At 40.4% G+C, this 16,374-nt stretch overlaps 1 protein-coding gene across 1 annotated transcript in view; it reads left to right on the top strand.

Annotated features, from left to right (window-relative positions):
* Positions 1 to 16,374, top strand: part of ZSWIM6 (zinc finger SWIM-type containing 6) — a 118,293-nt gene that overhangs the window by 45,537 nt on the left and 56,382 nt on the right. Inside the window, exon 13 of the mRNA XM_031057825.1 lies at positions 29 to 804. Coding sequence (XP_030913685.1) covers positions 29 to 804 — 776 coding nt within the window. The remainder of the gene's footprint in view (positions 1 to 28; positions 805 to 16,374) is intronic.

Here is a 16,374-nt window from a genome sequence, read left to right as displayed (position 1 = left end):
GTTGTGATTAATTCTTTCTCTCCCCCAGGTGTTTACGCACTGGATAGTATCATGCAAAATTGGTTTACACTTTTCACTCCAACAGAAGCCACTAGTATTGTTGCTACGACAGTGATGTCCAACAGCACCATTGTCCGTCTTCATCTGGACTGCCATCAGCAGGAGAAGCTGGCTGGCAGTGCTAGGACGCTTGCTCTACAGTGTGCCATGAAGGATCCTCAAAACTGTGCCCTTTCTGCACTGACCCTATGTGAAAAGGATCACATAGCTTTTGAGACCGCTTACCAAATTGTTCTAGATGCTGCTACAGCTGGCATGAGCTACTCGCAGCTTTTTACCATAGCACGATACATGGAGCACCGTGGTTACCCCATGCGGGCCTACAAGCTGGCCACCTTGGCCATGACACATCTCAACCTGAGTTACAATCAGGACACACACCCTGCCATTAATGACGTTCTCTGGGCATGTGCGCTCAGCCACTCCCTTGGGAAAAATGAGCTAGCAGCTATAATACCTCTGGTGGTCAAAAGTGTCAAGTGTGCAACAGTACTGTCAGACATTTTGCGTAGGTGTACTTTGACCACTCCTGGCATGGTGGGACTTCATGGAAGGAGGAACTCTGGTAAGCTCATGTCACTGGACAAAGCCCCTTTACGGCAACTCTTGGATGCCACGATCGGAGCCTACATTAATACAACTCATTCACGTCTCACTCACATCAGCCCACGACACTATAGTGAGTTTATAGAGTTCCTCAGCAAGGCACGAGAGACCTTCCTAATTGGGGGGGGGGGGGGGGTGGTTTGTTTTTACTTGAGCCTGCCTTTGTATCCTTTTTAACTTAAAGAAACAGAGCCACACCGGTATTATATGTGTATAGTTATATTGAGTTTGCAAACTAAACTGTCATGTTGTGAAAGTTTGTGTGTTTAATTTTCTTTTCTTTTTTCTGTTTTGTATGAGAGAGAGGTTAAAAAAGGTTTGGTTTACACTGAGTATATGTTGTCAAGTGGCAAAAGCCCACATTGCTCTCCTGTTCTTTCTGTATACGTTCACAGCCTCAAAAACAAACATATATTGCAATGGCTTTAAAAACCAAACAAAACACCTCCATCCTGTGATAAGTACCTCGAATGGATTCAGCTTTACTCCTTTGTAATTCATCCTTACATTTCAGCATATTTAAACAAACCAACAAATGAAATACTAATAGTTAAAAGGCTGACCACGTGGCTTTGCAGTGCTGTTCATCCAGAAGCATGGCACACAATGCTTGTGCATGTGGAAACTTAGCGACTGTCAACATACATTCTGTACTGTATATATATTATGGTAGATGTCTGAATATTGAAAAAATCTAACGTTAATTTATTAAAAAAATTCAAATATATGTAATGCAAAGTACTTGAAGCTGCAGTAGCTTGGTTTTAAAGAAAAAATATCTGAAGGACTAAAGTGCGCCTTGCTTCAGGGTTGGCTCAGGTGGTGAACTATATGCTGGGCATCTATTCAGAGCCATCTTTTGGATTGCATGGTTGGAATGATACCTACTGGGGAAGTTTTATATATGTATACATATGTGTATGTGTGTATAAATATGTATACACACATAAACACATGCTTGTAACAGGCACTATAGTAAAGAGGGAAAACAAAAAATACACAGCCAGAGCAGCAAGCCTTAGCATTAAGAATACAGTATGCCAGAATTGGGGTTTGTGCCTCCTAGCCTAGAAAACTTAAAGAAATATCATTTTGGACATAAAATGCAAAATTATTGACATGATACATTACGCCTTTGCAGTGAGCTAATAATAAGCTAACCTTTGTGCACAAATAACATATATATATATTATATATATATATTCTGCATAGGTATTTTGACTTTGTGCAGGACAGAAAGTTGTGTAGGTATGACTGTTCTACTTTTCAGTTTGTTTTTTTAATATATTTTATTTTCTCTAGAATTACTCAAACAGAAGCAGCCTTCTATCTTGCCTTGTCTTAATGCTTTAAAATAACCAAACTGGAGATCTAACTACCAAACTGTTCATTATATTATTAAATACCAACTTTGGTTACAGTGTAGTGTCTTTACTTTAGCTGATGGTTCTGTATCCTTGTGCTTTTTAAAGCAGTTTTTATGTTTTGGTGCAAAAGTTGTCCAGTGTCTCTTGTTCCCTTCATTAGAGAACATGCTAGAGGTATGTTTGTAGGTATTTTTGTTTAGAAAAACTATTTCATGCTCTCCATTTTATTTATTATAATAGGTAAAAAGGTTGTACTTCATCACCCATGTAAACATGCTCATGAAGTTGAAAGTAATTAAGATTTGATACACTGATATCAATTTATTTATGTAACTAAATCACTGTTTTATAAACTTGTTAATGATCAACAATTTTTTTGTTTTGATTAAAATTAGTTTTTTGAAAGTTGATTCTGCCTCCTTTAATGGTGTCTGTTACTGGAATTGAATTGTGTTCATAGATCATGAATGCCCATCTAACGATTTCACTGCAGTGTGGTGGTATGCAATACAGCCACCAAGTCCAGGAAATAGATGTTGTGTTCCTAAGAAGCTCTGCTCAGAAATTGTAGTGTTCACAGCTGCTGGTGGAAGAAGAGCTGGTAAGGAGAGAAGGGGCCAAATGCTGCCTATGTCTGGAGAGATGTGTTCTGTACATCAAACAGTAAGCCTTGATGTACCATCCTGTTAGGATTCTGGAGTGTGTGTGGGTGTGTTTCCACTCTGGATTATTTGAGTGGCCATGAGCGTTGAGATGTGCTGTGGATGTATTCAAGGACAATTATTCCTGTTCATTGACTGGCTTTTCTAAAGTGTTTTGTATATTTTGAGTCATGCAGCTCATTCCACACAGTGTGAAGTTCTTGCTCATCAGCTGATAGGTGATATTTCTATTTTTTGGAGCCCTTACTCCATAGGAATTGTGTGAATTTTCGAGCCCTTGGAGAATAATGGAATATGACATGGTTGAAAATTAAAGAGAAGTTTTCTGCTTTACCACTATTGAATCATGTTAGGAATGTTACTTGATGTCATATTTGATCTGATAATTTTCAATTCCTTTTTTTTTTAGTATCTTCAGCTGAAAAGAGAATTAGTATGCAGCACCAACTAACAGAGATACCAGTGTAACCATGAATTCTGACAGTGAGGCTTGCGCCACTGAAGATTAAGAAGGAAAAGGTCTGAATCTTTGTACAAGTTGTCATGTAAAATATGAGTCTTTTACCAAGTCTTGCTAACAGCTGAGATGTCCTGACCTAATTGTGCTAACATTCTGTGACATTCTGTGACTTCAATTCCTTCCAAGTATTGAATTTTCATTACCTTTTTGGTTCATTACTTTGTCCTAGATGAATTATCTGTCATGGGCAGTAGCACAGGAAGGAAAAGAGGAAGTATCACTTCATTTTGTAATAGGGTTTACATGGTTGCTTTTTTTTGTGGATGTTTTAGTTGTTTTGGTTTTTTTGTAATTTTACAAATAATGCCACAGTAAAGATAATTCTGGATTATTTCGATTGCAAAATTGAAGCCTCTTTGAAGACCAGGTTTTAGAATTAAATGCAGTCATGGTAGCTGTCACTTAGTTTGGACAAGCACGTGGCTGCTTCTTGCAGAACTGATGGAATTCTGTTTGGCTTATTTTCATGACTAAAATCTCTTCTGTGCCTGCACTGGTGCAGTGCAGTTCACACCACATTACAGGCCCTCAAGGACTAACAGAGACTTGGCCAATCTCCCTAGTAAACATGTCTCAATATGTCCTGCCCTTGGTTTGTGAAGGTAGGAGGAATCCACCAAAAAAAGAAAGGCCAGAGGGCTCTTGCTAGAGGCTTTCAAAAGTCTGAAAGTCACTCTTTTAATATTTCTTTAGTGTTCTGTCAAATTAGTTCGAGCTTTTCCTTTCAGTTTTAGTTTTGGTTTGGTTTTTAGCAATTCAGATTTCTGTGTGAGTGAGTGTAAGTAACAAGTGCAGCAAAACTGGGTGCTGCTTACATGGAAATTTTGTCTTCTGAGGTGTAGTTAGAGTGAATTTGTAGTAATTTTGTTTTCACTGAGATGCCTTCATCTCAGTGATTTTGTAAAAATTAGGGGGTTTTTTACTGAGAAATCATGCAACCTTCCATTTCTGCTTTAAAAACAAAAGTTATAGGAGTTCATCTAATTTTAATGGAGGATATGATTTGGAAAAGTAGCAGTATAGCTGATACCTTTACCTGAATTAAGAAACTTGATACCCTCAGGTGTCCTCTTGCTCTGCAGTTTTGACTAGAGATAAAGTATTCAGAGACAAATATTTTTCCACTATTTTAAATGCTTGCCCCATGTAAAGTGTGTACTTTGTGCAAGGCTAAGTGGAGAAACAAGGAACGTAACCACAAAGTGTTTTGCTAGCCCTTGCATTGTATCAGGCAAGACTATACTATTCACTGTATGAATGTGAAATGAAAAGCTTTGTAAGAATCTTAATTGGAGAATCAAAAAAGTGTCAGATACAGCTTTACTTGCAGAAGAGGTTGCTGGGATCTGCCTCCTGTGGAGAAGTGTACTCTCTATATTGCACATGGGAAGGTAACTCTTGCCTCTGCTAGCACCCTGGGCAATCAGCATCAAGTAGCACCTACCTGTCAGCTGAAATGTGTGCAGTCCATCTTTGTGGTGTTATCTGTGTCCCTGCTTTTACTAAAAATAGAGAATTGTGTGCTCTGAGAAAAATAATCTGTCTTAAAAAGAAAATCACGTCAGCTGCTGTATTTGCAGACAACTCCAAGGTCATAGGACCTAAGATTTCTATTAACATATATTGACTACAAAGCACAAGTTATTTCTCAAGCCAACCTTGACTAATTTCCATAGCTTTTTAGGTAGAGAACAATAATGACTAGGAAGTACCACAATCATGAAGCCACCCAATGAGTCATCTTTTGCTGAGTTTTGTGACAAATGCATTTAATTGTTGGGATTTTTTTTTCTTCCTCTTTAAGCCTTTGTTCTTTTGCATATGTCGTTTAAAGAGCTTTGTATTTGAAAAAATGTTTACATGAAAGGTGATGTACTTGTGGTTTGATGATGTAAAATGAGCAACAGAGCTATTGGTAACCATGGTCCGTGGTGTTGGAAGAATCTGTGGAGCAATGAATGGGAAGAGCGAGCTGATGCAGGGGCTGGTGACCTCAGTGAGGCCTAAGGGAGCAGCCACAGTTGACGTGCAAAACCAGTACTGTCTGCCTTTCCACCACTCTGACCTTGGAATTGTATGTCTGACCACAGGGAAGTCTTGGTTTGGTGTCTCAGGCATCAAAGGCACATCACTGTTCACAGAAGGATTCTGCAAAGTCAAAAAATGGATGAGGGTGATTAAGGACAGAGCTAAATATTCCTCTGGTGAAGCTGCTGGAATTACATCAAGGCTAATGTTGGCAGACACTTTTGAGAAGCCTGTTATAGGAAAAAAAGTAGCAAGAGAAGTAGTGCCAAATTCTGCCTGGTCAGTGGGAAGGAAAAATCATTTGGGATTTGTGGCCTTCATTTTCAGACAATCTATATTGCATTAAGCAGCATAATGTCTACTTGTAACACAAAAGTGCCTGGCTTTTCTAATTCCCAGGCAAGAGTCAGGCAGATGACAACTCATCTCTTACCAAATGGTGTCTCTGAAGCCTTCTGTAGCCTCTGAGAAGGCAGGTTGTAGGACCAAAGGCTGGCCTTGCTTGAGCCATCTTGCCAATATCTTGAGGAACCCTGAGCAGCACAATCAAACCAATTCAGGAGGCCAAGGTTGCAACCGAGAAAATGACATTAAATGCTTTCCCAGCAAGATCCCATTTGTAAAACTCTGAACAGCAGTTGGTTACTTAAATGAATGGAAATTGTGGGTTCTGAAGAAAACATTACTTCTTTTGTGCCTCTGATTGATCCTTCAAACATGTTTAGTAGATAGTAGATTCATTAAAAATATCCCAAATAAACACCAAAGTGGAAGACATGTTAACTTGTTCCTGAAATGAGCAAATGTACTTAGAGGGGAATTGCATCACACTCATACTCTGCCTGTTGCACTGTGAACATGGAGGTGTGAAAGGCAGCTCTCACTAACATCATTGTGACAACCATCATTCCTGTCCAGCTGGTTTTGGTGGGAGAGAGATAAAGAGATCTTTCTGGGTGATGTTTTCTTTCCTTAGTTTAAAACCTTTTTCTCTTTAGCCACCTGATGACTGATTCCAGGTATGGCATAGATGCAGCATGGGAAGACTCATAACTCAGGATGTGTTTGCTCTGCCAGTTCTCTGTGTCAATACAAACACATGTGTCAATACAAACACATGTGTCTGACCTAGTGCATAATTTTTTCTCCAGCAGCCTGCAATTTCTACATCTTTCAGGAGGTTGTCTCCACTTGTGTCATGCTGCCAGTTCTGGAGACTTTTAGCTTTGAAAAATGGGCCTCTCCAACCATTCTTGCAAATCTGGAGTCCAATTTAAAACCACTATGTGCTAGAAGGCCTTTGGCTTGGCTTCTACTTAGCAATTTAGCAGGTCTTTCGTATTCTTTGTCTAAATCGTTTAATGAGAAACTGAGAAGCCTAATAGACATGTTTGAAAATTTTAATGTGAGATGATGCCAAATACTGAAAAAGAAACTTAAATATTGCCTTATGGAGTGGTGATTGTAGAGGGAGACTGTACTGAAGAGTTTTCATCTGCTCTGAACCTCTCAGTATTTTATGTGAAGGAAAGTCCATGTGAGGAAAACTTAACTATTGCATGGTGGCTTTAGTTTCACAGCCTGCATTTTCCCAGGTATCACTGTATTCTCCATCTGAAATGACACAGGACTTTTCCTGTATCTCAGCAATTTGTTTTTTTTAATCTCACCAGTCACAATGTTATGTCATGTTCCTGTAGTAACTGCTGGACTGCATTACCTGAGTGTAGCGAGTAGAGTTTGTCCAGACTGGGTTCACTTTGACTTTGCATGGACACCTTGAGCCTAACGCTGGTAAGTTACTGCACCTCACATGTAATTAGGGGCTGTATGTGGTATCCTCATTTGTGGAAGAAGTGGCCATCACATAAAAGGAAGCAATATGGCACTAATCAGAGTTTGATGTCATTCATTTTGTGAGCATTTGGACTTCGTTGCACAGCAAATGCAGGCAATAAAAGCCAGAAGCTAAAAAGCAATTTTTTTTTAAGGCAATAATTCACAACATTTGGTCTTTCATCAGAAAGAATAAAGTCAAGAAAACAGTAATTACTAGCAAGAGTTGGAAGTGCATCCATCATTAAGCATATGCACTGCCAAGGCACAAATTCTCCACTCCTAGAAAAGTTCAGGTTAACCAGACAGGATAATTTTGTATTTTAGTTGCCAGCTTTTTAGCACCCAAATGGTCTGTATACAGTTTGTGAGGGTGTGGGGGAGACCTAATTGGATGACCTAAAATAACACTGACTCTGTTGAGCCCAGTATGAAAACACTTGTTTGTGCTGCTGAATTGGAGAGCAACGTGTTTCTGGCAACACTTGCCACACTGGCAATCACACTGTGCTATCTCATTGTTCACCCTGCATGACTTACAATACAATCTAGGTTATCTATTACCAGCAGCAATCCCAAATCTCTGTTTTCTGGTGATAGAAAGTAAAATGAAAAGACATTTCTAGCATTTGGACAGGTGCTTGAGAAGTGCAGCTGCATTGAGAGCTCTGAGCAGAAGCTTGAGCTTTAGTATCTGCTGAGTTCAGGACCTGAATTTGCTACTAATTTCACAGTGGTTTTGTTTTTGCTGCCACTCAAGTGTGGACTTACAGGTGTGTTCAGCAGAGACAAATGGAGACTCACCACATGGTGTGGGGGCAATGTGTGTGTGTATGTGGGTGTCCAAGCCCAGACATGGATATTATCCTTGGGCCAAAACTTCTCTTCAGATGTTGCAGTTGGGTGAAGCATTTGTGGAGCAATATGTGGACCATCTGAGTTGGCTAGCTGATACACATATCCATGAACATCCAGCAAGGGCATGCTAAGGCCAGGCCAGAGGGCAGCAAGGGGAACAAAACAATGAGTCAGCATGTTTGTTTCTGTCCTTAAGTTCATGTCTTGATAAGCCATGGGCTTAGGTAGCCCTGGAGAAAATGCTTCTTCCTTCTTTTCACTAGTACTAATTGCTTCTCTGCTGTACAAATGGTGGTAAAGATTCAGGCAGCAGGTGCATGGCATGTGACTGAGACATCACAGACCTTCCTTACAGCCTCCCTGTGCTGGGCCCTCCCGTCCCATCCATGAGCCTGACTGACTGCTTCCTTTGTTTGGAGTCAATGCTCTTCTGTGCAGCTCTTGGCTTTCTGCAGATGTTGCAACTTGCCTGCAGTTCTGGCAAGTTTCTGTAGGTAAGAATTGGGAGTAATTAAAATACTGAATTGCAACACTGTGGATTTATGGTTAAATTTAGAAAGTACAGAGTTTTGGAATTCTGCTGTAAAGAATATTCCTCGCCTAGTGGAATGCATCCTTGATGTCTGGCTTTTCCAAACAGTGGTTTTCGGCTTGCTACATTTATTTAATGTTCAGCAGCATAACTGCAGAGTCCTTTTAATGTTACAGAAGCACATACAAGACACAGATCTCTGGAAGCTGTAATTCAAGAAGACTAAATATATATGGTTTTGGGGGCTTTTTCCCACAAATTCTTATTCTATATACTAGGGGTTAGAAGTCCTATGGCAGGATCCCTAACATGAACACCAGATGTAAGTCTGGAATTGTCTTTGGATTTAGCTCTGTTTTAGTAAGCTATGGAATCTTACAGCTGAGCTTCAGTGTGTGAGTAGTCAGTGAGGTCGATGGTTAACTTCCATGAACTCCTTCACTATCAAGAGGATTTAGATGCCCAGTGGAGTGCTCAGCCTGTTCCTTCAGCAGCTGGTGGGAGCCCATGCAAAGTGTAGCACCCTAGGGGACATCTGCCCAGAGCTGCTGGGGTGATCCCCACTTCCACCCCTTTCTGCAAAGCTCTACTGATGGAACCTGGAGGAGCCTGTCCTGCTCTGCCTGGAGTGACCTGTGCCCGTGTGAGACACAGCGCATCTCAGAAATGGGCTGCAGGGAGTGTGCCAGGGAAGCTGGAGAGGGAACATCCAGGCTTTCTTAAATGGAGAAATTTTTCATTTAATTTCCTTTGTTTTCATTATAACAGCTTAAAATAAAAAGCAGAATAGGAGTGAAAAGTAAAACTTAGACAAATTGCTTCTTGACAGCTCTGTTTTACTCACTGATGTTCTGCAAATGTATCAAAGCTCTTTTCAGCCAAGTGCTTAAAAAACTCTCCTATTTAAAGGCAGCTGTTTCAAGTGCCTGCTAAAGTAGGTTTTCAGACTACTGGTTGCTTGCTTACCCAATGGCTCACTACAGGCCTGCTGCAGAAATGTGCATGGAGAGGAAAAGGCAGACTCCCTCTTTAGGTGAAGCTCCTGCAGCAGTAATATTAGAACCCTCAGAAGAAGTGGTTGTTGTCTAGCAGCAGCTGCTTTTAAAGTTCTTAAATTACAACTGACTACAGCATGAGAGCAGTGAAAGTAAAAAGTAAAGAGAAAGAATGTCAGAGGCAAAAGAAAATTCATTATTTTCATTTAGTTAATTTTGGGCTACAGAACTGCATTAAAGATTTGGATGCCACCATTGTTTTAGGTGTGTGTTTGTGCATTCACACTTCTTTAAAATCCTGATATAGAAACAGAAGAGTTGTGTCCCTGCAAGTGCCGTATGTTTATAGCTGAGTTATAAAACACTTCAAAGCAGGGGTTTATAATGAAAATAGTAACACATTCTTTAGCATGTTGATGCTAACAGGCACCATCATAAAAGGGTTTAAAACAGACATCTGTCTTTTTTCTGGAAGAGGATATACTGGCTTCTGCCTGAAGTGAAGCTTGTAATTTCTGTTCTTCAAACCAATTCAATCTTCAATGGCATCTAAGAAACCCTGGGTGTTGTCTGACACTTCCGTTGGTGCCAGTATGTAGCAAAATAATGTGTTTGATATCCAAAAGCTTTTACAATTGCAATATAGAAATGCCAGCCATTTTCAGAACATGTAATTTTTCCTGTGTGGGTGATACAGTGCATATTTTTTCCAGCTTCTTCCCTACTTCTTATGTCCTGAAATAAATCCAAATGTGTAGCAACTGTTCTAGTTCTTTGTGTTCCGAGTGCAACCACTACACCTGCTTTTGTTAAAATTCCTCCCATGATAAACTTAGCTTCTAGACATTCATGTGTCTTACTCATTTTCTTACAGATTTAAGTGGGCTTCTGACTGTCTTATAGGCAACAGTTGGCATTTAACAGTGGCTGTAGCTAAAACCTTTCACCCATGCTGTTGTGAGCACTTTCGGAGTGGATCCTTCATTTTTGCTAGCAAAGCTGCAGCCAGCTTGGGACTGGAGCAGAGAGGCTGTGCAGCATTTCACAGCTGCTCAGGAGCATGAAGCTTCTCTGTCACACTTGAGATGGCAAAGCAGATCTGTAGCCTGGATGAAGTGATGCAGTTCAGACATGAGCTGTGATCCCAGGGGATAACATACTCTGCAAAGCAGCACAAGCAGCAAACAGCAACATTAAACACAGGAATGCTGCTATTCTGTTGGACATGGCTGAGCCTGGAGTCACTACCCCACAGTCTTTCCATTCTTTTGCATATGTAGAAACAACATATGTTTTTCAGTGGTTGGTTGTTGTTTTTCCTTGTTGTTCCCCATGGAACATGATGTTCTCTGTCACAGGGTCTCCTGGTCTGTGCCAGCAGCCCACTGCAGCTGGTGCCCCAAGTGAACTATGTGGGCTGAAACTATGTTGACTGTAGGGTGAAAAATATGCCTGGAGAGGCTTAAAGACAAGGCAGGGAGTGTTCATGGTCAGCCTCTGGAGACCATGGAAATAAAAAGGGGACTGTGTTGCTTTGGGGTGAGATGCTCAGCCAGCTACTGATGGGCAGGAAGATACTGAAGAAATGCTTTCAAAAAGAAAAAAAAGTAGGTTTAGATTAGATATTAGGAAAAAATTGTGAGGGTGGTGAGGCACTGGAACAGGCTACTCAAGGAAGTTGTGGATGCCCTATCCCTGGAAGTGTTCAAGACCAGAGCAATTTTATTTATTTAAAGGTGTTTTATTTATTTTATAAATTTAAAGGTGTCCTTGCCCACAGCAGGGGTGTTGAAACTCTATGATCTTCAAGGTCTCCTTTCAAACCAAACCATTAAAAAAATTATAAAAGAAAATCTCAGTGATAAAGAAAATAGAGACTTGTCTGTATCTTCTGAGCTTTGGTGTGATCAGTAGTTTTTACAACTGGGGCAGTAGAAAACCATCTGATATAAGATGGACTGCTTTCCCCTCTGATGGAGGTGCAGTATCACACATGGAGGTGCAGTATAACACAATTCCTTTTGTATCTTTAGCAAATCTCTCCTGCCAAACTCCAGAAACTTCCTAATTTTCAGCGGGCCCCAGAAGGCTCAGGGGAGGCGGGTACTGAGTCAGTTGATGGGCAGATTGGAGAACAAAACCATCTTCAGAACCTCAGGCCGAGGACACGAGCCACAAGCTGGGACAGCACAGCACAGGGTGAGATGAACTTGGGTACCCTCAGTTCATGACTGTGAACAGCAGCTCTGTCCTTTCAATAAGCCAGACAGAGGCTCAGCTGCAGTACTTCTCATTATGATTTCGGATCTATGCGCCTGACGAATGCCTTGGTGCAAACGTTAGGTGACAGCAGTAGTCTGGAGCATAGCCTAGATAGCCTCTGCAAAGCCATCATCTTCCTGAAAGACTGCAGTTCATGCTTGGGGATCTAATACTCTTTCTTCTCCAAAAGGGCACCAGAACCTTTAACTCAAAATCCTGAAGCTCCATGATCTTATTTATTAAGTTTTGCTTCTTAAAGACTTGGGGTTTTTTTAAGTTTCCCTCTAACCTGCTTTCCTTCTGCATCAGTCCCAGTGAGAGATGACTTTGTCAGGTTAGGGCCCTATTCTTCACTCTAATGCTATCCCAGAGGGGACTTACAACATGTAACTCAGGTGGAAACAAAAAGCAAACTGTGCAATGTGTCCAGTCTTTACATATGGCTGTACTTCTGTGAAAGGTGGGCGTTTACTTCACTAAACTTCAGAACTGAAAATAATTATGAGATTTTGTTTTAGACTAATCACAAATACAGCAGTGGTGTGTTACCCAATAAATCACTCATTGGAAGCTGCTTTGTGGCTTCCTTTGATAATTAATAATACCTGAATTGAAGTTGTCAGGTAAATCTCTTTATTACACTGGTGTCTTCTGAAGACCACAGTATGGCCCATGTCTCCTTGAATCACCTATTCCTTCAGAGTAAGTATTGGAATTAGCACAGAAATAAAAACATTTCTCCTATTTAAAACTATATGGCACTTCCCTGGTGGCTCCTTTCCCTCCTGAGCGTGTTACCTTTCTAAGGAAGGAGAATGGCTTCTGCTGAGCAGTATATTCTGGCTAATCAGTCTGTGTTTCCATTGCACAAATAGTATCAGTGTGGTAGCATATAAACCTCAGATGTAAATTGCAATAACAATTTATGTAGCTTTTGGAAGGAAAATTAGATTATATGTCTATAATACTTGTGAGTTTGATTACAGTCTTCCTCAGAGCAAAATTGGAGGGATCAGGAGCAGCAGGATGTTTAACTTTCTGACAAAACTGGAGAAAATCAACTTTATCTGAATAGCATTGCTGTTAGTACTAGGTTTGCTACCCATGCATTTTGGTTCCCAACAGTGGGACAATGGATGAGCTGGATCCCATTATTAACTTGTCTCAAAGTACCATGTAAAATTAATAAGTATGGAGAAAAAGTGCTTTCAGATCTTGAGAAAATTAAAGAGTGTCAGAGACAACACGGACTTAAATACATAATGGGAAGTAAGTTGCATTCAGGGATTTCTCTAATAAAGATAATGGAATCTTGAAATGCAAGAGGGTCAGGGAGCTTTTGTTTTGATCTTATCTGTTCTGTAGAAACTGCTCTAATGATGGATATAGTTACAAACCATTGGTATCCTATTGTGTTTGCAACACGACTCAGGTAATATTGATAGGAATGACCTCTGCCTTGACCACATTCCCTGACTATGGCCCTCTGAGGTCTGTTGTTAAAATGCAATTGAGAATTCAGTTTAAACATAGTCTGGGTTCAGTAAAACTAAGTGATACTTCTGATTTAGCTGTACTGAGTGACTAACTGGTCTTCTAAACCCTTTTCCACTAGGATGACATTACAATTGTCTTAAATATGGCCTAGCTGAGATAATTTCTTCAGATGGTTTTGACTACTGTTTTCCTCCTGTGTGCCTTTCCAGAAAAAAACAAGTTTAAGTTCTTTCCTAAACTATGGCAATTTGTATGCTGCTCTCAGCTCATAGCAGAACTGACTGTGGAAAATAACTGCTATTGAGCAGCATTTTCTGAAAAGACAAAAAAAATGCCATGGTTTGCTTTGTAGAGACTTTTAAACTAACATAATTTAATCAGGTGTTTTGTTTTGTTTTTCTAGGATAGCCCTCTGTAATCTACAGGACACAGCAGAGGGCAGACAGTCAGGGCAGTCTTAAGGTTTAAGCTTTGGGAATTTCCCTGGCTTGAGTGCTGACAGGAATCTTCCAGCTGACAGCAAGATTGAGACATGAGAGAAGCACCTTAATATGGCTTCTAAAGAGGTTGGCTGGAATGGAAATTTTCCTTCATCCTGCAGTCTTTTGTCAAATTTCTTACAGGTAAAGCTAATTTCTTACACATTATATTCAGTACTAAATATGGCATTGTAAACCAGAAACCTGGGGCAACTGAGAAATCTTGTCTGTTCACTCAAAATGTTTTAAAGTCTGTTGACTTGAAACATGTATTGTCATTCCTGATTCAAACGTTTTCCAGTTGAAGTCATATGCAAAAGATACTGTTCCCAACAGTTGTCCACACAGGAGCCTCTACTTTTCCCAAAGAGCGCTACAAGTCTCTCCTGAGTAAGCAGAGGCTGCCCTTAGTGATGACTTCTGAGCCAGGTGGTGGCAGATTGGAGGATGCTGTAGGTTATTTAATGCCCTTTTTGCTGAAGTATAATCAGTCCCTAGGTGATCCTTCAGCAGTACCTTTTTTTGAGATAGAGAACCATCAGTGTGACCTTCAGCTCATAGGAGTTCCCAGGATGAGACAAAGGGATGTCTCTGTCACTTGGGGGTTTTATGCTCACCCATACATGACCCAACAACCAAGATCTTCCAGGGAAAGGAGGCTGACTGCACCCAAGAGATTCTTCCCACAGCAGGAAGTCTACTAAAGAGCCACGTCCAAAGACCCCTAGGCTGTGTACTGGGACAGTGTGTAGTTTTGCTTTGTTACACTGATTCAGGAGTGATGTGAACTGTGCTCAGAAAGACCAAAGTCAACACAGGCTGCTGAAACTTGTATTAGGACTGGGGCAGCCTTACTGGCTTAATTAACTCATTTTTGCATCACAACCTCCATTGAGTGCAAGGGAATGAATAGCTTCTCTCTTTGATTATATTGATGTATGTTTCCAGTTATTCCAGCTAGTCCTACCCAAAATGCAAGGAGCTCCTCCACTGATGTTCTTTTAATATGCCGCATGAGTAAAAATATTTAATTTATAATTGCCACAAACATAGCTTGCAACTTTTTGAATGTTTGAATATTTGCACTAGCTTTATTTAGCTTGGGAAACAAGGCTGAAATCACAGTCTTCAGCACAAACTACCAACAAAGTGGTCTTGCTCCATATTTACTCACATGATTACTTTGGTGCATAAGTTCAACAGAACAATGAATAATTATTTCCATATAATGTTTCCCTTATTTTCAAATAGTTTTGTACATTCAAATGGGAAAGCAAAACCACTACATTCACCGTTAGAGTAAATGAGCAGAATACAGTATGTGTGACACTGAAACAGACTGATACTCATACATGAAATCTGAGAGATTCATGGCCATTGTGCAGGACACATGCAGAAAACCAGACCAAATGCAGCAACTGGAGTCACTGGAGAGCTGCATAGGAATTTGGAGTGGGGAAAAAAAGCAAACAATGTGTATTATTATTCATTTGTCATTTGCAGTTGAGGAAATGGAACACCTCTGACACATCTGAAGAAGTTAGTGATTTATATGAAGAAGTGAAAGAACTATGAAGCCAAATAGTAATATAAACCCATGGGGATGAGTTGCTACAGTCTTTTACATAGCATTAGAACCACTATAAACAGTTGTACTAAGATAAAATCCTGGCAAATATTTGTCATTAAATGCTTGAGATATGAAACTCTTCATTCTTTGAAGTCAAGAGATGTTAGTCTTGTCCAGCATCATAATACTAAGAACTTCTACCTTTATTTGAAAACCATTCCAATTCGCTTTCACCCTTTATCCATCCTCTTTTTGCTGGAGATGCCCTAGATGATAAAGTAGTATTAGCCTCAGCACCTCAGCTTTGTGGACCCGTTGTTGCAGCATGAGAGGCCCTTGAATTTGCACTAGGCATTGTGAGGTTTGCTTTTGACTTGGGAGAATACTATCATCATTCACTTTCAGTAGCCACTACAAAGACAAATATTCCATAGAAACTGGCCAGATGGAACAAAGTACTCAATATCTTAAAGAAATAGTTGTTACCTATATTCAGTAGTCATTGTAGAAATGTAGAGAGCCTATTTGAGCGTTTTTTTCCCAAATATTACCTATTAACTTCATTTCTGCATGCGAGCCTAAATAAGTAAATGTGTACCTTCCTGAACTGGGAATGGCAAATACTCCTGAGAGGCAGCATCACTTCAACAAATTATAAGTATGCAACCATTCATGCCTGGACTTGATCCTCTTCAACCTGACATTCACAGAATCACAGAATCACAGAATCACAGAATTTCTAGGTTGGAAGAGACCTTTAAGATCATCGAGTCCAACCCATCTTCTAACACCTCAACTAGATCATGGCACCAAGTGCCAGATCCAGTCTTTTTTAAAACACATTGAGGGATGGTGACTCCACCACCTCCCTGGGTAGACTGGGTAGATGATTCCAGTCTCTTTCTGTGGAAAACTTCCTGCTTAATTCTAGCCTGTATCTCCCTTGGCGCAGTTTGAGACTGTGTCCTCTTGTTCTGTCTGTTGTTGCCCGGAGAAAGAGACCGACGCCCAGCTCACCACAGCCACCCTTCAGGAAGCTGAAGAGAGTGATAAGGTCACCTCTGAGTCTCCTTTTCTCCAGGCTGAACAACCCCAGCTCCCT

This window comes from Geospiza fortis, unplaced genomic scaffold, assembly GCF_000277835.1.
Source record: "Geospiza fortis unplaced genomic scaffold, GeoFor_1.0 scaffold443, whole genome shotgun sequence".
Classification (NCBI taxonomy): domain Eukaryota; kingdom Metazoa; phylum Chordata; class Aves; order Passeriformes; family Thraupidae; genus Geospiza; species Geospiza fortis.
The sequence above is the reverse complement of the archived record's forward strand: the minus strand, read 5'-3'. Positions and strand labels throughout refer to the sequence as shown.